This window comes from Panulirus ornatus, chromosome 4 (genome assembly GCF_036320965.1).
Source record: "Panulirus ornatus isolate Po-2019 chromosome 4, ASM3632096v1, whole genome shotgun sequence".
Taxonomy (NCBI): domain Eukaryota; kingdom Metazoa; phylum Arthropoda; class Malacostraca; order Decapoda; family Palinuridae; genus Panulirus; species Panulirus ornatus.
Window position 1 is genome coordinate 74,566,808 of NC_092227.1, and position 20,410 is coordinate 74,587,217.

The following is a 20,410-nucleotide window of genomic DNA, read 5'->3' on the forward strand; positions in this document are numbered from 1 at the left end:
GGGGAGTGGGGGAGGAATGGGATGTATTTAGGGAATCAGTGATGGATTGCGCAAAAGATGCTTGTGGCATGAGAAGAGTGGGAGGTGGGTTGATTAGAAAGGGTAGTGAGTGGTGGGATGAAGAAGTAAGATTATTAGTGAAAGAGAAGAGAGAGGCATTTGGACGATTTTTGCAGGGAAAAAAGAAATTGAGTGGGAGATGTATAAAAGAAAGAGACAGGAGGTCAAGAGAAAGGTGCAAGAGGTGAAAAAGAGGGCAAATGAGAGTTGGGGTGAGAGAGTATCATTAAATTTTAGGGAGAATAAAAAGATGTTCTGGAAGGAGGTAAATAAAGTGCGTAAGACAAGGGAGCAGATGGGAACTTCAGTGAAGGGTGCAAATGGGGAGGTGATAACAAGTAGTGGTGATGTGAGAAGGAGATGGAGTGAGTATTTTGAAGGTTTGTTGAATGTGTTTGATGATAGAGTGGCAGATATAGGGTGTTTTGGTCGAGGTGGTGTGCAAAGTGAGAGGGTTAGGGAAAATGATTTGGTAAACAGAGAAGAGGTAGTAAAAGCTTTGCGGAAGATGAAAGCCGGCAAGGCAGCAGGTTTGGATGGTATTGCAGTGGAATTTATTAAAAAAGGGGGTGACTGTATTATTGACTGGTTGGTAAGGTTATTTAATGTATGTATGACTCATGGTGAGGTGCCTGAGGATTGGCGGAATGCGTGCATAGTGCCATTATACAAATGCAAAGGGGATAAGAGTGAGTGCTCAAATTACAGAGGTATAAGCTTGTTGAGTATTCCTGGTAAATTATATGGGAGGGTATTGATTGAGAGGGTGAAGGCATGTACAGAGCATCAGATTGGGGAAGAGCAGTGTGGTTTCAGAAGTGGTAGAGGATGTGTGGATCAGGTGTTTGCTTTGAAGAATGTACGTGAGAAATACTTAGAAAAGCAAATGGATTTGTATGTAGCATTTATGGATCTGGAGAAGGCATATGATAGAGTTATAGGGATGCTCTGTGGAAGGTATTAAGAATATATGGTGTGGGAGGCAAGTTGTTAGAAGCAGTGAAAAGTATGTATCGAGGATGTAAGGCATGTGTACGTGTAGGAAGAGAGGAAAGTGATTGGTTCTCAGTGAATGTAGGTTTGCGGCAGGGGTGTGTGATGTCTCCATGGTTGTTTAATTTGTTTATGGATGGGGTTGTTAGGGAGGTGAATGCAAGAGTTTTGGAAAGAGGGGCAAGTATGAAGTCTGTTGGGGATGAGAGAGCTTGGGAAGTGAGCCCGTTGTTGTTCGCTGATGATACAGCGCTGGTGGCTGATTCATGTGAGAAACTGCAGAAGCTGGTGACTGAGTTTGGTAAAGTGTGTGAAAGAAGAAAGTTAAGAGTAAATGTGAATAAGAGCAAGGTTATTAGGTACAGTAGGGTTGAGGGTCAAGTCAATTGGGAGGTAAGTTTGAATGGAGAAAAACTGGAGGAAGTGAAGTGTTTTAGATATCTGGGAGTGGATCTGGCAGCGGATGGAACCATGGAAGCGGAAGTGGATCATAGGGTGGGTGAGGGGGCGAAAATTCTGGGAGCCTTGAAGAATGTGTGGAAGTTGAGAACATTATCTCGGAAAGCAAAAATGGGTATGTTTGAAGGAATAGTGGTTCCAACAATGTTGTATGGTTGCGAGGCGTGGGCTATGGATAGAGTTGTGCACAGGAGGATGGATGTGCTGGAAACGAGATGTTTGAGGACAATGTGTGGTGTGAGGTGGTATGATCGAGTAAGTAACGTAAGGGTAAGAGAGATGTGTGGAAATAAAAAGAGCGTGGTTGAGAAAGCAGAAGAGGGTGTTTTGAAATGGTTTAGGCACATGGAGAGAATGAGGAAAGGTTGACTAAGAGGATATATGTGTCGGAGGTGGAGGGAACGAGGAGAAGTGGGAGACCAAATTGGAGGTGGAAAGATGGAGTGAAAAAGATTTTGTGTGATCGGGGCCTGAACATGCAGGAGGGTGAAAGTAGGGCAAGGAATAGAGTGGATTGGCTCGATGTGGTATACCGGGGTTGACGTGCTGTCAGTGGATTGAATCAGGGCATGTGAAGCGTCTGGGGTGAACCATGGAAAGCTGTGTAGGTATGTATATTTTGCATGTGTGGACGTATGTATATACATGTGTATGGGGGTGGGTTGGGCCATTTCTTCGTCTGTTTCCTGGCAGATATAGGGTGTTTTGGTCGAGGTGGTGTGCAAAGTGAGAGGGTTAGGGAAAATGATTTGGTAAACAGAGAAGAGGTAGTGAAAGCTTTGCGGAAGATGAAAGCCGGCAAGGCAGCAGGTTTGGATGGTATTGCAGTGGAATTTATTAAAAAAGGGGGTGACTGTTGTGTTGACTGGTTGGTAAGGTTATTTAATGTATGTATGACTCATGGTGAGGTGCCTGAGGATTGGCGGAATGCGTGCATAGTGCCATTGTACAAAGGCATATATATATATATATATATATATATATATATATATTTTTTTTTTTTTTTTTTTTTTTATACTTTGTCGCTGTCTCCCGCGTTTGCGAGGTAGCGCAAGGAAACAGACGAAAGAAATGGCCCAACCCCCCCCCCCATACACATGTACATACACACGTCCACACACGCAAATATACATACCTACACAGCTTTCCATGGTTTACCCCAGACGCTTCACATGCCCTGATTCAATCCATATATATATATATATATATATATATATATATATATATATATATATATATATATATAAAAGTGCCAGCTTTTCCACTTCCAAAAGTGTTTTAGAATACATTTCGTCTTACCTTCTCATTTCTTCGTCTCCTTAATTCCTTTCATATTTCAGTTAAGGTGAAGCCAGGATAGGCTAACCTTGATGTGGAATTTCGTTTCTGAATGGACCCTCCAGTTACAAAAAAAAGTAAGACCTTTGTATTGCCAGTTGAGCGTACTACAGCTAATTCAACTCGGGATATGTATCCCTTCCAGTTTTTATTTTTCCAAATGAATGGACAGAGAAGGGGGCCAAGTGAGGATATTTTCCTCTAAGGCTCAGTCCTCTGTTCTTAACGCTACCTCACTAATGCGGGAAATGGTGAATATGAATGAAAAAATATATTTTATTTTATTTTACTTAATTGCTGTCTCCCGCATTAGCAAGGTAGCACCAGACAAAAGAATGGCCCAACCCACTCACTTACATGTGTATCCTTGGGGATTGGGGAGAAAGAATACTTCCCACGTATTCCCCACGTGTTGTAGAAGGCAACTAAAGGGGGCATAAGTGTGGGGCTAGAAACCCTCCCCTGAGTGAGAGAAGGAGCAGCAGATCTTAAGGAGTTGGATGAATGCAATGTTGATTCATCAGCATATGAGTACATTTGGTTATTTGTGGAAGAGGAAATTGTTGATGAAAAGGTGATAGTGTAGGGTACAGGACAGAACCATGAGGGACATCACTACTGATTGAGAAATGGGTAGTGTAGGGGTTAGGAAAGAACCTTGAGAGACACTGCTTTTGAGAGATGGGGGGAAGGCTGATCCGTCAACAATATAGAGATAGATTAGCCATCAAGAAAGCTAGATATGAAATGGCAAAATGAGGGAGGGGAGCTTAGAGATGAGACCCCAATGCCTTACCTTGTCAAAAGTTAGGGATTATGTTAAGGGCAACTACACAAGACTTTTCAAAATCTTTCAAGGATAATGACCAGACATTAGCAAGATAGTAAAGAACATCGCCAGTGGATCTCACGTTATGGAAGCCATACTGATGATCAGAGAGAAGATTGAGATTCAAAGTGTGTGATTATATGGGAATTGGAGGGATTCAAACAATGGAAATGGCAAATGTCAAAACAATAGGATGATAGATGTGTCAGAACGGTCACCCTTCATAGGGATGGGATGTATCAATGCATGCTTACAAGAAGGAAAAATTCTGGTTTCTTAACAGATACGGAACAGATGAGCAGGCACAGGTACAGGTTCAGAGGCACATGTTCTGTACACAGGGATGGATGCTATCAGGGCCATAATCCTTGCTTGTGTCCAGAGAGAGAAGTGCTTTTCAGACATTCTGAAAAGAGATTATGGTGAGTGGCATAGGATTAGTAAGATGAGCATTAGGGGGTGAAGGAATATTGTCATGTAAGGTGTAGTTAGAGGAAAAACGGGAACCAAAAGGAGTTGCTTTGTCTACCGGAGAGACAGCTATAGTACCTTCAGAGCAGAAAAGTGAATGAAAGTTAGTGCAACAGAAGTTGTTAGAGATGCCCGTAGCTAAAGACCAGAAAAACGTATCAGTGGATGATGAGGAGAGCTTATCATACTTCCTTTGAATAAAGGAATGCTTTGCCTCACAGACAACGTACTTACAATGATTATGAGCAGCGATACAAGCTGAATGGGAGTCAGAGGAAGGAAAGTTTTTCCGAGCCAGATATGCGTAATCCCTTGCCTGAATGGCCTTAGAACAGGAATGGTTGAACCAAGAATTGATAGAAGAGGGTGTCGTAGAGGAAGAGGGGTTGAATGCTTCCAATCCTGCAAGAATAGCCTCAGCTTTGCATTTGATGGAGACAGAAGCATCACCTCATAAGAGACAGTTACTCACCCAAGGAAGTTAAATAAGTTACTCCAGTCAGCTTTGTTGATGTGCCTGTCTTTACTTTTAGAAGGGGCTGCTGTAGGTGCCATTAGAATAGATACATTCATGAGTGTGATCAGATGAATCAATTGGGGCAACAATGTGTAGTTACAGCGGGATGGATTAGAGGTGAAAAACCATTCCAAAATATTTGGAGAGTGTACACAATGGTCAGAAATATTGGGAGAGTGGGAGAACATGAGGGCTTCAATCCCTCCTCCAATTCAGCTGTTCATTATGATGAACAATGAAAAACTCCAAAGAAGATGATCTTGGCTTGTGGGTGAGGGGATGCCACAGTCTCATGACTGGAGTTTAGATAATCAAAGAATGATATTAAATGTGGAGAATTAGGAGAGCAATAGCCAAAACAGGGAAGAGTGTGGTAGTTGGGAGACAGATCTTGAGCCACATAATGTCAAAGTTTGGGGACACAAGGTCCTTAAGTGGAGGTTATAGATGGGTATGAAAAAACACTAGTCAGAACATTATTAGACTACTGTGTCTTGGAGAGGAGTGAGATAATATGGGAGTTACTAGTCAGTGATGTTTAACATGGAAAAGGCTGCTTGAGGGACCACAGATGTTTGTATAATGAATAGAAAAAAAGGAAGGTCTAATGGTGAGGGAAAAGTTGAGGAAGGGGGCTGGTACAACTACTGTCTGAACCTTCACTCTCATTGGCATTAGAGTCGGGCAGAAATCCAGAGATTCTTAACACCCCATGATGCTGAAGACTAGGAGCCAAAGATATGTTGGACTCTATCATTATTATGCTTAAAAATGTTTGGGTAGACTGGAGTTGGCAAGAGCACTTATGTGAAGAAAATAAGCAAGGTTTGAGTAGGTGTATGGGGCCTTTAAGATGGTAGGACTTGTCCAGTAGTCCCATTTTGATGAGATAGAAAGTAAGACCAGCAATCCTAACATGGAGAGTGTAAGATGGTTCCAGTCACCACTTTAATGCTCCTCAGTTAGGACAGCTTACTGAACACTTGATTCATATTTTTTTAGTACCTTGTTCATCTCATGGTTATCATCTGTATATGTCATGTCTTCTGTTCTTTGTAGGCCATTGGAACAAATGGTTCTTAATTTACATATGGCATGTGAACAGAGATAATTTGTCTTTTTCTGTCTTGCTCATGGCTTTTCTTCTTTTACTCCTTAGTTTATGATTTTTTCTGAGTTTTTGCTCTAGGCCTTCCAATTCATTTCACTTGTTTGCTCTCCTTTGCTGGGCAGACCTATTTCAGGTCTGCAACTAGTCTCTTCCCTTTATAAAGGGAGCATCTTCCATTTTAAGTTCAGACCTCTGGCACTTGCTTATTATTAGTATGTCTCAGCTGCATATTTTGAGTGCATCTTTAGTCAAGTTTTGCACATTCCTCTTTCTCTCAGTCCTCTGCTAATCTGCTGCAAAGAAGCAATTGCCATTGTATTGTGGACTACTCATTGTTTACTTCTTCCAATTTTATCCTTTTGCTGTTATGACTAAGTGAAAACTTAATCACTCTTATGAATTCTTAACTCATTATACCTTATACTTGACACAAGAGGTAGTACCCTCAAAATTGATATACTTGTAGCTCATATTACATTATAGTGCCATAACTTGGATTTAAAGGTCTGTGTTCTTGAGATACTTGTTAAAGAAGATCATAGTCTCTTCATACATATCTTTTTTTTTTCTGAGTGCAAATGGTAGGTAATTAGCATTCAGGTTTGTCCACTTGATAATTCAAGTTAGTTGGTCTTGAATACTGAAAATGTTTGTGATGTTCATTTTTCAGAGATGTTTTGAAAAGACTTTGTGCACTGCCTCACTTTCCCATTGGCATGTGCTTGATGTAATATACTGTAGGAGAAGAGGTATTTAAGTTTTCAAATTTTGTGCATGAAAAGCTGATTATTACCTGATATAATGAATGTTATTTTACAGGAACCAGAGTTGATAGTAACTGTGAAGGACAAAGTATGTATTCTCAGATTCAACCGTCCACATATTAAAAACTGCTTTAGTAGAGAGGTAAGTTACTTCTTTATTGTTTAGCTATAGCTAGACTATTATAGGAATGGTTGAGAAGTTTATGAAAAATATTTTGGTTTGACATGCTGGGAATTTTTTTATTTTGAAAATGAAGGTTTTTTTTAAAGGGAACTTTTCATGATCTTTTCGCTTGCATTGATGGTTCTCTCATTTAACACACTCGTAATGAAAATCTGCTGAATAGTATGAGATCAGATTACCTAAATGTAATTTTTTCAGTGTTTTTTGATTATTGAAGATACACCTCAATTTTATTTTGATTCAGGCTGTCAATGCTTAGCTATTTCACTGAAGTAATGGCCAGTATACTGTAGGAGGAATTACTCAGTATTACATGCGACCCATCAGGGCTTGAATGTGTGGAGTTATTATTATTATTTATCCCTGTGGATAGGGGAGAAAGAATACTTTCCACATATTCCCTGCATGTTTTAGAAGGCGACTAAAAGGGGAAGGAGTGGGGGCTGGAAATCCTCCCCTCTCGTTTTTTTTTTATTTTCCAAAAGAAGGAACAGAGAAGGAGCCAGGTGAGGATATTCCCTCAAAGGCCCAGTCCTCTGTTCTTAACGCTATCTCGCTAACGCGGGAAATGGCGAATAGTTTGAAAGAAAAGAAAGGTATACATATATATATATATATATATATATATATATATATATATATATATATATATATATATATATATATATATCTTTCTTTCTTTCATACTATTCGCCATTTCCCGCATTAGCGAGGTAGCGTTAAGAACAGAGGACTGGGTCTTTGAGGGAATATCCTCACCTGGCCCCCCTTCTCTGTTCCTTCTTTTGGAAAATTGAAAAAAAAATGAGAGGGGAGGATTTCCAGCCACCCGCTCCCTCCCCTTTTAGTCGCCTTCTACGACACGCAGGGAATACGTGGGAAGTATTCTTTCTCCCCTATCCCCAGGGATATATATATATATATATATATATATATATATATATATATATATATATATATATATATATATATATATATATATTTTTTTTTTTTGCTTTGTCGCTGTCTCCCGCGTTTGCGAGGTAGCGCAAGGAAACAGACGAAAGAAATGGCCCAACCCACCCCCATACACATGTATATACATACGTCCACACACGCAAATATACATACCTACACAGCTTTCCATGGTTTACCCCAGACGCTTCACATGCCTTGATTCAATCCACTGACAGCACGTCAACCCCGGTATACCACATCGCTCCAATTCACTCTATTCCTTGCCCTCCTTTCACCCTCCTGCATGTTCAGGCCCCGATCACACAAAATCTTTTTCACTCCATCTTTCCACCTCCAATTTGGTCTCCCTCTTCTCCTCGTTCCCTCCACCTCCGACACATATATTCTCTTGGTCAATCTTTCCTCACTCATTCTCTCCATGTGCCCGAACCATTCAAAACACCCTCTTCTGCTCTCTCAACCACGCTCTTTTTATTTCCACACATCTCTCTTACCCTTACGTTACTTACTCGATCAAACCACCTCACACCACACATTGTCCTCAAACATCTCATTTCCAGCACATCCATCCTCCTGCGCACAACTCTATCCATAGCCCACGCCTCGCAACCATACAACATTGTTGGAACCACTATTCCTTCAAACATACCCATTTTTGCTTTCCGAGATAATGTTCTCGACTTCCACACATTCTTCAAGGCTCCCAGAATTTTTGCCCCCTCCCCCACCCTATGATCCACTTCCGCTTCCATGGTTCCATCTGCTGCCAGATCCACTCCCAGATATCTAAAACACTTCACTTCCTCCAGTTTTTCTCCATTCAAACTCACCTCCCAATTGACTTGACCCTCAACCCTACTGTACCTAATAACCTTGCTCTTATTCACATTTACTCTTAACTTTCTTCTTTCACACACTTTACCAAACTCAGTCACCAGCTTCTGCAGTTTCTCACATGAATCAGCCACCAGCGCTGTATCATCAGCGAACAACAACTGACTCACTTCCCAAGCTCTCTCATCCCCAACAGACTTCATACTTGCCCCTCATTCCAAAACTCTTGCATTCACCTCCCTAACAACCCCATCCATAAACAAATTAAACAACCATGGAGACATCACACACCCCTGCCGCAAACCTACATTCACTGAGAACCAATCACTTTCCTCTCTTCCTACACGTACACATGCCTTACATCCTCGATAAAAACTTTTCACTGCTTCTAACAACTTGCCTCCCACACCATATATTCTTAATACCTTCCACAGAGCATCTCTATCACCTCCATCATATGCCTTCTCCAGATCCATAAATGCTACATACAAATCTATTTGCTTTTCTAAGTATTTCTCACATACATTCTTCAAAGCAAACACCTGATCCACACATCCTCTACCACTTCTGAAACCACACTGCTCTTCCCCAATCTGATGCTCTGTACATGCCTTCACCCTCTCAATCAATATCCTCCCATATAATTTACCAGGAATACTCAACAAACTTATACCTCTGTAATTTGAGCACTCACTCTTATCCCCTTTGCCTTTGTACAATGGCATTATGCACGCATTCCGCCAATCCTCAGGCACCTCACCATGAGTCATACATACATTAAATAACCTTACCAACCAGTCAACAATACAGTCACCCCCTGTCAAACCCGCTGCCTTGCCAGCTTTCATTTTCCACAAAGCTTTTACTACCTCTTCTCTGTTTACCGAATCGTTTTCCCTAACCCTCTCACTTTGCAAACCACCTCGACCAAAACACCCTATATCTGGCACTCCATCATCAGACACATTCAACAAACCTTCAAAATACTCACTCCATCTCCTTCTCACATCACCACTACTTGTTATCACCTCCCCATTATCCCCCTTCACCGAGGTTCCCATTTGCTCCCTTGTCTTACGCACTCTATTTACCTCCTTCCAAAACATCTTTTTATTCTCCCTAAAATTTAATGATACTCTTTCACCCCAACTCTCATTTGCCCTCTTTTTCACCTCTTGCACCTTTCTCTTGACCTCCTGCCTCTTTCTTTTGTACATCTCCCACTCATTTGCATTATTTCCCTGCAAAAATCGTCCAAATGCCTCTCTCTTCTCTTTCACTAATAATCTTATTTCTTCATCCCACCACTCACTACCCTTTCTAATCTGCCCACCTCCCATGCTTCTCATGCCACAAGCATCTTTTGCGCAAACCATCACTGCTTCCCTAAATAGATCCCATTCCTCCCCCACTCCCCTTACCTCCTTTGTTCTCACCTTTTTCCATTCTGTACTCAGTCTCTCCTGGTACTTCCTCACACAAGTCTCCTTACCAAGCTCACTTACTCTCACCACTCTCTTCATCCCAACATTCTCTCTTCTTTTCTGAAAACCTTTACAAATCTTCACCTTCACCTCCACAAGATAATGATCAGACATCCCTCCAGTTGCACCTCTCAGCACATTTACATCCAAGAGTCTCTCTTTTGCACGCCTATCAATTAACACATAATCCAGTAACACTCTCTGGCCATCTCTCCCACTTACATACATATACTTATGTATATCTCTCTTTTTAAACCAGGTATTCCCAATCACCAGTAATTTTTCAGCACACAAATTTACAAGCTCCTCCCCATTTTCATTTACAACACTGAACACCCCATGTGCACCAATTGTTTCCTGAACTGCCACATTACTCACCTTTGCATTCAAATCATAATAAATACATGGAGCATGTTATATACCCCCTTGTGGATTATTTCATGGGTTTGAGAATACATCCTCTTGATTGGCTGAGTACTCATGCTGACTGCCCTTTTTGCCATGCTAACCACCAGTGGCCCTGCAACATTGGCTAGATTCTCAAATCCTTCTCTGTAGTTGCATATCTCCTGTAGCAATGAGAACGGCCTCAATTTCTTTTTGTATTTTTTTTTCTAATGACCCTTATGCAAAGTTTGTGATCTTGCCACTTGGGCAAGTGCCCATGAGAGTATGTGTAACACCAACAAGTTTCAAGTATGGTGGTTTCTAATGTCATTCTTGTGATCTGTAATTCTTGCTCCCACTCCTCTTGAAGTTTCACCTCAGAATAAGCAAGAAATTTAAGGATGATGTTCAGAAGTGGAAATTGGCACAAGTGCTTGTCATTAAGAAGGTACTTGATGTCATTTAGTACATATGAAAATATAAAGTTAATATAACTGAATTTTGAAAAGGGAAGGTGTTTACTTGATCTTATTTATTTGGAAATATCTCTAGCTTTTAAAGAGTTTCATGCTGATTCTCAAATGTGTTTAAAAATGAGAGATGTTTATGTAATTTTCTTTTGCAGATGATGACAGAAATTAGCTTGGCATTAGAGGAAGCTGCATCAGATCCAGACATTCTTATCTTGGTTATGACAGGTACTGGAGATTACTTTACCTCAGGAATGCAGCTCCAAGATACAAGGTAAGAATCCAGTTGTTTTAATGTGATATCAATCATTTTTAATGCATTTAAAATGATTGACATGGATCTGAAGAAAATATTAATACATTTCTTAATGCACTGCTATTATTATGTAGCATGCAACAAACATGCATACAGTACATGCCTATCACTCACACACACACACTGCCAGAAAACATTTGACAATGTACCACATAGTAGGATGATAAGGAAACTGGATTTCCATGCAGGAATAAGGGGAAATATCTTCTTTGGTTTGATGATTATCTCAATGGGAGGGAACAGAGAAAAAATTTTGGAGGAGCCTTATCCAAATGGGTTGAGATGACCAGCAGAGTGCCACAGGTTTCGGTTCCGGTATCATTACTCTTATGGCTTTAGTGATGATGCAGGGTAAGACTGTAAGTCTTTTTCTATATCAATAATTTTTAAATGCATGTAAAAAGATTATTCCTCATATATGAAGAAAATAGTCATATATTTCTTGTGCACTATTGTCATTATGCAGCATACAATAAATATGCATACAACACAAATCTTTACTTCTCACACATGCAACACACACTCACATCTGAGCTGCAAGAAAGCATTTGACATTGTACTGCATTGCATAGGAAGCTGATAAAGAAGCTGGATCACTGGGCAGGAATAATGGGATGATTGCGTTTTTGGATGGATTATCTCCATGGGATGGAATAAGGGAAGATTTTTAGGGGAGTTCCATCCAAATGGGTTGAGGTGACCAGTGGAGTGTCACAGGGTTCAGTTCTGGTACCATCACTCTTCTTGATCTGTGTAAATGACTTGCCTGAAGGTTTTGATTCCAACCTGAATATGTTTGCAGATAATACAAGGGTTATTAGGGGAAGTGAAAAATAAGAGAACTGCATCAACTAAAGACTGCAAGCTTGGTTTGAAACATGGTTTATGAAATTCATCTTAAGTATATGTAAAGTAGTGTAAATGGGACAGATTGAAAGATGGCCTCAATATGAGTGTTATCTAGCAGCTTTAGGATTCTGTATGTGGGAAGAATTTGGGGGGAGGGGGGTCATCATATCCCTAACCTTCCACCAGAGTCTCATGATAGGTGAATAGTTTAGGAGACACACTGTCTGCTTGTAAATATTAGAATAGCCTTCAGATATATGGATTAGTAAGCTTTTCATATCCTTCATAAGGCCATAACTAGAATACGCTTCTCAGGTACAGTCCCCTTATCTAAAGAAATGCAGAGCTAAAAGAGAAGGTCCAGGGAATGGCAACAAAGATGGAACCATGACTCATTTTGGAAGAGGTAAGAGTTAGGGGTGGCAAGATCGTAGTTTTAAGATTTTAGAACAGGTCGATGGTGTGTTTAGTGAACAGTTTTTCAAGAGGTGTAGGGTTAGAGCAACCAAAGGAGTTAACTTGAAATTAAGGAAGAGACTTGTTAAAAAGTATAAGAGTGATGGATGAATGGAACAGAATGACTGAGGACATGCATATATTTGAGGTTCTGTGATATTAGTGTTCTTGAGATGGGGTCCCAACAGGTTTAAAATTCCCTCCCTGTACAGTAAAAATAGGTAATTATGGATAGATTGTAAGGAAATCTATGGAATGTTAGACGGAAAGATCATGAAACTATAGAAAATTTGGTATCATTATTGTGGCAAAAATGAATATTGTAGAAGGGGCAAGTGACAAGAAAGTGGACAAATTACTATGGAAGATTTTATGAGATCAGTGGATTACCAAAATTTAGAGTTAATGAAGTAAGAGGTTGATCAATATAAATTATTGATTTTTGGTTGTAAGACCATATTTTGATAAATGAAGAAAGAGTAGCATAGGAAGAATATCAAGAACCATAAGAAGGTACAGACATTTTGAATGCAGTTCTAGAGATAAGAAGAGCCAAAGAGAATTGGTAGATGTAGGCAAGACATATATAATCAATAACAAAGTAGCATCCTCCACATCTTTTTTCTTTGTATGCAAATTGTACCTCATCCATGAAATTAGATACTTATTCATTCATTATCTTCTTATCAATGTGTTCAAGGAATTTCATATTAAAGTAATTGCCACAGGCTTATAATGATGATTGTTGCTAGTCTTCTTTTTCCATTAGTACAATTTCTGACATTTTCCTTATTTTAGGTATACAAGACATATTGAATGACTGCTGAAATATTTTACAAAGAATGTTTGGGAACTGATGTCTAACCAAGAATCTGTACATTACCACTTATTTTATCAGGCCTTGCTGCCTTACCCCAAGTAGGCTTTCGGTGATATCTTCCTTCCCAATTACAATAGGAGAATCATTTTTAAAAGGATAGATTAGTGTGTTGGACAGGAAATATAATTTAATTGTGCTTGTCAGAATCCTGGTAGTGCTGCTGGATTTTTGATGCAGAAAGAGTGAGTGTCCATTAAATCAATTTCCACATTATCTGAAGACAGATCATTATCGGATCATTCAGAATCATGTGCCTGGTCCTCTAGGTCTAGCTAAAAGCCTGTGAGTTTCCTTCCAAGAGAACTTGCTCAATTGTGCTTTCATTGACAAGACTGAAGGATGACTGACTGTGGGGTGAAATTATCACACACTCCCACCCCAGTCACCACCTAGGCTCATAACATTCATGAAGATGTGTTGATGAAGAGTAGGAAGAAAATATGAGAGAACAGAACCATGAGGAACATGACTATTGACAAGGTGAAGAGAGGGTGAACCAAAAGCAATTACAGAAATGGACTGACCATTGGGAAAACTAGATTTAAGAGAGCATGTGAAGAAGGCAAATCATAAGAAGGGAGCTTGGACCCATATGTCACACCTTATTATCTATCATGATATCTAAAGTTACAATAGAAGGTTCCCTAAAATCTTTTTTATCTATTTATGATGCCTGTTCCCTCCCGGAACTCCCTTAAGTGAGTGGCCACAGCAATAGTCTCCAAAACTATTGAATTAAAGTCCAGTGCTGCTTAGCCTTTAGTGCCTTGCCTTTAAAAGGCCACAGGCAGAGGGCAACTTTAGCACAATGTTTGCAGAAGCTCCCACCTGATTTTCCTACCGACTATTTTTACATAATGCTCTTGCCTAATGTTCCCTTCTACTATTTTTACCTATCTAATCTTTCGGAGAGGATAAGTAACATAGAAACAAAATGATAGAAGAGACTTCTATAAGTATGTCTTCAGATAGATCAATTGTGGTTGAATTAATGTACTTACAGCATGAGGTATCATAGGTGAGAATGAAATCCACAATGATGGGAGATTGATATTGAAGGTCTGAAGCATGACCAACATGATCGGTAATGTGCTCCTAATCATTATGATTGGAATACATAGTGACTTCACCCTCCCCCATCTTTGTCATTAAATATGTAGAATTTCAGCTATTCCTTGCAGTTTATGTTGAAGTTGCCTAAACATGGTTTCTTAGCTTGCAGAAGAAAGGATATTATGGCCTCGTGGCATAAAATTTAAGTCAAAGAATGTTCTAAAGTTTTTAGAGTTAGGCTAGTCGAATCATCTTTCCCTTACAAGCACCATACATACACCTACTCTTTTTTTTTTTCTACTTGATCGCCATTTCCCTGCCCCACAGGAAACAACATCACTACCACCCTGCTTCAGTGAGGCAGTGCCAGGAAAACAGACAAAAAGGCCAGATTCGTTCACACTCGGTCTCTAGCTGTCATGTCTAATGCACCGAAACCACAACTCCCTATACACATCCAGGCCCCACAGACCTTTCCATGGTTTACCCCAGACATTTCACATGCCCTAGTTCAGTCCATTGATAGCACATTGACCCCAGTATACCTCATTGTTCCAATTTGCTCTCTTCCTTCCACGCCTCTCGCCCTCCTGTATGTTCAGGCCCCAGTTGCTCAAAATCCTTTTCGCTCCATCCTTCCATCTTCAATTTGGTCTCCTACTACTTGTTTCCTCCACCTCTGACACATATATCCTCTTTGTCAACCTTTCCTTACCCATTCTCTCCATATGTCCAAACCATATCAACACATCCTCTTCTGCTTTCTCAACCACACACTTTTTACTTCCACACATTTCTCTTGCCCTTTTATTACTTACTTAATCAAACCACCTTACACCACATATTGTCCCCAAACATTTCATTTCCAACACATCCACCCTCCTCCACACAACCCTATCTATAGCCCATGCTTCACAATGGTATGATATTGTTGGAACTACTATTTCTTCAAACACACCCATTTTTGCTCCACGATAACATTCTCTCCTTCCACACATTCTTCACCGCTTCCAGAACCTTTGCCCCTCCCTCACCCTGTGACTCACTTCTGCTTCCATGGTTCCATTTTCTGTGAAGTCCACTCCCGGATATCTAAACCACTCCAACTACTCCAGTTTTTCTCTTCAAACTTGCATCCCAATTAACGTGTCCCTCAACCCTACTAAACCTGATAACCTTGCTCTTATTCACATATACTCTCATCACCTACTCATACCTCTCATATTTTTTTCATATTAGTTCTTTTCCTACCCCTGTCTGCACAATAATTTTTAGAAATAATAATGATAGTCCCTCACATTTATGACCCATAGTCCCCAGTATTATGGAGAGCTAAGATCTCTTGGTTTTTGCCAGACTCCACTGCCAATGAGAGGGAGGGCTCAGACAGTAGTAGTACTGGCCCCTCTCATGACCTTTCCCTTTCTGATAGGCTTTCTGCTTTTTTCTCTTCAGTATACCTTCATATGTGGTCTCTCTCATAACCTCTCTTTTGTTGTACACCATCTCTGTAGTACCTCAGCTAATATCTTGCTTCTCTGTGAGACCCAGTTGTTTAATGATGTTCTTGCTTGCCCCTTTTTCATATCCATTTATGATCTGCACTTACGATTCCAGATGGTGTCTGTACTTATTCTAACATCAACATTCCTGTTGCATGCCTCAAGGACCTCGAGTCACCAAACTTTGATGTTATCGGGCTCAAAGTTTGTATCCCAAATATCACATGTTTCCTTTACTCTCCTGATTCTACAAATTTTATGATCTTTCTTTGACTATCTAAACTCCTGCCATGGTACTGTAGCATCTACTCATGTGCAAGCCAAGATTCTCTTCTTACGGGATTTCAGCATTCGCTATAGAAAGTGGTTGAATTCTTCCCATATGGAAGATGGTAGGATTGAAGCCCTCATATTCTCCATTCTTGGTGATCTTGAACAAATTATCTCCCACCCTACCCATATTCCTGACCATGATGAACACTCTCCAGATATTCTGGATCTTTTCTAACCTCAAATCCATCCCACTGTGACTATAAAACTTTGTCCCCAATTGGTTCAATTAATTACACACTCGTGAAGTATATCCATTCTAACATCGCCTCCCCCTCCAGCAGTCCCTTTTAAGCGTAAATTCTTTTCTGACTTACCTTGGGTATAATACTGTATCTCATGTGGTGATGCTTCTGTCTGCCAAATGAGTAACAGAGGTTATTGTTGCGGGAGTGGAAGCATTTATCCCCTATTCCTCAAAGATGACTTCTTCCAACCCATGGTTCAGCTGTTCCTGTTCTGAGGCCATTCAGACAAGGGATCAGGCAACCACCAGAGAGGTATATTACCAGTACTACCCACCTTGGTATTGGGAGGGTTAGCAATGACTGTGTAGCTAGCCAGCACCTCAGTGGTTGTCAAGCTGCACTCCTCTAACCCAGGTAGCTCTTTTTTTGTGCCTCACCCTCATGTGGACCACTGACATTCTGTCAACAAACAAACAATTTTCCTGGCATTATGTCCGCAAACTTGCAATCTTTCCTTTTCATACGTAACACTACTCATGCAACTGATTCTTCATACCTTTAGATTTTCCTATGGTGAGCACTATATACTATCCCTGTCTTTTGGCAAACTGGTAGGAACAATAGATAGAAGGAGTAGGTAGGAACATTTAAGCAGGAGCATTAGGTAGAAACATCTTGTAGAAGTAGTAGCTAGGAACATTAGGTATTAGTAGTCATTACAAACATTGGATAGGAACCTCTACAGACACTGCATTAGAGTTGCCATCTGCCAGTGGCCTGTTAAGAGTGAGTCACTAAAAGCCAAAAAGTGGCACTGGAGTTTATTAGTATTAGTTATGTACACTATTCCCATGGTCACCTCCATGAGGGAGTTCAGGTGGGAACAGGTGTCAGAGAGATGGAGAGAAAAACTCTGCTTCCTCCAACTCCCATGCACGATTTATCGCTGCCCATGATAATTGCAAGTATGTTATCCAAGAGGCAAAGCATTCCTTTATTCAAAAGAAGTGCGATAACCTTTCTTTGCCATCCACAGATAGGCCTTTCTGATTTTTAGTTAAGGGCATTGCAAACAACTGTTGCTCCACCTTTCCTTTACTTTTCCATTTTGATGGTACTTTAACCATCTCTCTGATAGACAGAGCAACTCTCTTTGGTTCTCGCTTCCTTTTTACCTCTGCCTTGGATGACTCTAACATTCCCTGATACTCCTCTTAATATTCTATGTCCATCTCTGTAATCTCCTTTTGGACTGCCTGAAAAGCATTTCTCTCTGGCCACAAGCAAGGCTTATGGTCCTGATGGCATCCATCCCTGTGTACTGAAAGATTGTGGCTCTGAACTTGCACCTGTGCTTGTTCATCTGTTCCTTTTCTGTATAAAAACCCAAACTTTTCCATCTTGGAGGGTGACCATTCTAACCCCTTGAACTGTCGTACTGTTACTTTGACTTTTTCCGTTTCCAAAGCCTTTGAATATTTCGCCTCCTGTATCCTCAGCCATCTTGGAACTCGCAGTCTTCTCTCTGTTCACCATGATGGTTTCCATAAGCTAAGATCCACTAGTGGTATTCTAACATATCTAACTAATGTATGGTCATCATCCTTGAAAGATTTCAGGGAATCCTTTATAGTTGCCCTTGACATATCCAAAGCTTTTGACAGGGTTTGGTTCCCTTCTTTTGGCTTCCCTCCCTCACTTTACTTCCTCATTTCTAGCATCCTCTTTGGCTGATCTATCTCCATGGTTGTTGATGGATCATCCTCAACCCCTTCCTCCATCAACAGAGGTGTCCCTCAAGGTTCTGTCCTGTCCCCCAGATTTTTTCTCCTTTTTATCAATGATTTCCTCTCTTACATAAATAACCAAATGTGCTCATATGCTGATGACTCAACACTGCCATCCTCCATATCCTTCAATTCTGCTTCTTCTTCTCTAACTCAATCTACATCTCATCTTGACTTCCTCTGTAAACTCAAATTTGGACAGGATTTCTCTGTGGGGTAAATGAAATCTTGTTAAGTATGATTCCTTTAAGACCTAGTTTCTACCCATCTCTCTCTCTCTAACATTCCTCTCAGCTTTCATCTCTGCTTTGACAGATATGTAATTACACCTATTGACTAAATGAACATACTTGGTATTACTGTAAAATCCCCTCTTTCTTGGAAACCCAACATTACAGAAATATCTAAGTCATCTTCTTCTAAGAAATTTCATCTAAATAGTTGCTCCGTTTATATAAAGGTTTGATCCATCCCTATATGGAGTACTGCTCTCACATCTAGGGTGGTTCCAGCTCTGCATCCTTACTTAATAGAGTTAAGTCAGTAGCAATCCGACTTATAAACTCTCCCAGGCTAACTTCAAAACTTGACCCGCTTGTCTTACACTGCAATGTTGGTTCACTTTCCCTCCTCTGTAGGTATTACTGTGGTTTTTTCTCCTAAGACATGGCTGCTTGTATGCTCCCACCACTGGCTAGACCACACAGCTGTGTTGCATGATTACTGTTTGGCCGTTAGTAACTCAAGGGTGGGTCATGTTGATAAACGTTTCTCTCCTTACACCTCGAAGCTTTGGAGCTCTCTATCTTCTCATGTCTTTCCAAATATCTATAGCCTGGCACATTTTAAAAGACAGGTCTTTCACTTCCTTAAAATTTGTAAATGCTTTCTCTTGTCTCTTCTTTTTCCCTATCATAATCCCTTTTATATTTCGAGTAAGGCCCAGCCTTGATATGGACTTTTGTCCATGAGTAGAGCCTCCAACATAAAAAAAGAAAAAAGATGAAGAATATTTATGGTAGTATTTAAGATACTAATAATGACCCAACTGACATTAAAGTCTAGAGATTCAAGGCTTGTGACTTGCAAGAGATGTGTTGTTGTTGTTAGAGTCGAGTACAATCTCCTTCCTGGAAATAGATATAAATGTATGGACTTGTTTTTGGGAATATTAGGAGAAAAATACTGAGACATTTCTACAATAATATATAATGTTTTCAGGGCTGGCCAATCATCTATGACATCAATGGACACCGAAACTGATGTAGAGCAGAAATTGTCCAATGCAATTCATTCTATTAGGAACACATTCCACAGGTAATTACCATCTAGATTTATTTTAATTACTAATATAGATGTAAAGAAAATATCATTTGATATACCATGGGGAATAGTTTGCTTACAAATTTATTGAGCTAAGAAATGAATTTAGTGGTATTTTTGGTACCTTTTTAAGCTACCTTATATATGTTATTCACATATTACATATATTACTCTTGTACTACATATATTAATCATATCCTTTGGGATACGGAAGAAAGAAAGTATTCCAATGTATTTCCTGTATGTTGTAGATGGTGACTAGGGCAGATGGCAGGAAACCCCCCCCCTCTCTCTCTCTCTCTCTCTCTTGGAAGAGACATGCAAGGAATGCTCATCGTCCTCAAAGGCACAGCCTGGAATGTCAGAGTGTGTGTGGGTGTAACTTTTTTTTCCTCTGAGACTGCTCAGGCAACTGAGGCCATAATCAAGGCCTGGGATGAGAGGGCTTGGGAAGTGAATCAGTTGCTTGCCGATGATATAGCACTGGCGGCTGATTCGAGTGAGAAACTTAAGAAGTTGGTGACGAGTTTGGAAGAGTGTGTCAAAGGAAAAAAATATTAGATATGAATAAAAGCACACATATATATATATATATATATATATATATATATATATATATATATATATATATATATATATATATATATATGTTCTGGAAGGAGGTAAATAAAGTGCGTAAGACAAGGGAGCAAATGGGAACTTAAGTGAAGGGCGCAAATGGGGAGGTGATAACAAGTAGTGGTGATGTGAGAAGGAGATGGAGTGAGTATTTTGAAGGTTTGTTGAATGTGTTTGATGATAGAGTGGCAGATATAGGGTGTTTTGGTCGAGGTAGTGTGCAAAGTGAGAGGGTTAGGGAAAATGATTT

The 20,410-nt window shown here is 40.1% G+C and overlaps 1 protein-coding gene across 8 annotated transcripts in view; it reads left to right on the plus strand.

The window, feature by feature from the left end:
• Window positions 1–20,410, plus strand: part of LOC139767500 (enoyl-CoA delta isomerase 2-like) — a 99,528-nt gene that overhangs the window by 13,346 nt on the left and 65,772 nt on the right. For all 8 annotated transcript variants that reach the window (XM_071696983.1, XM_071696928.1, XM_071696978.1 and 5 more), the window contains exons 3-5: window positions 6,598–6,684; window positions 11,014–11,132; window positions 19,441–19,536. In XM_071696983.1, the coding sequence (XP_071553084.1) occupies window positions 6,598–6,684; window positions 11,014–11,132; window positions 19,441–19,536 (302 nt within the window). The remainder of the gene's footprint in view (window positions 1–6,597; window positions 6,685–11,013; window positions 11,133–19,440; window positions 19,537–20,410) is intronic.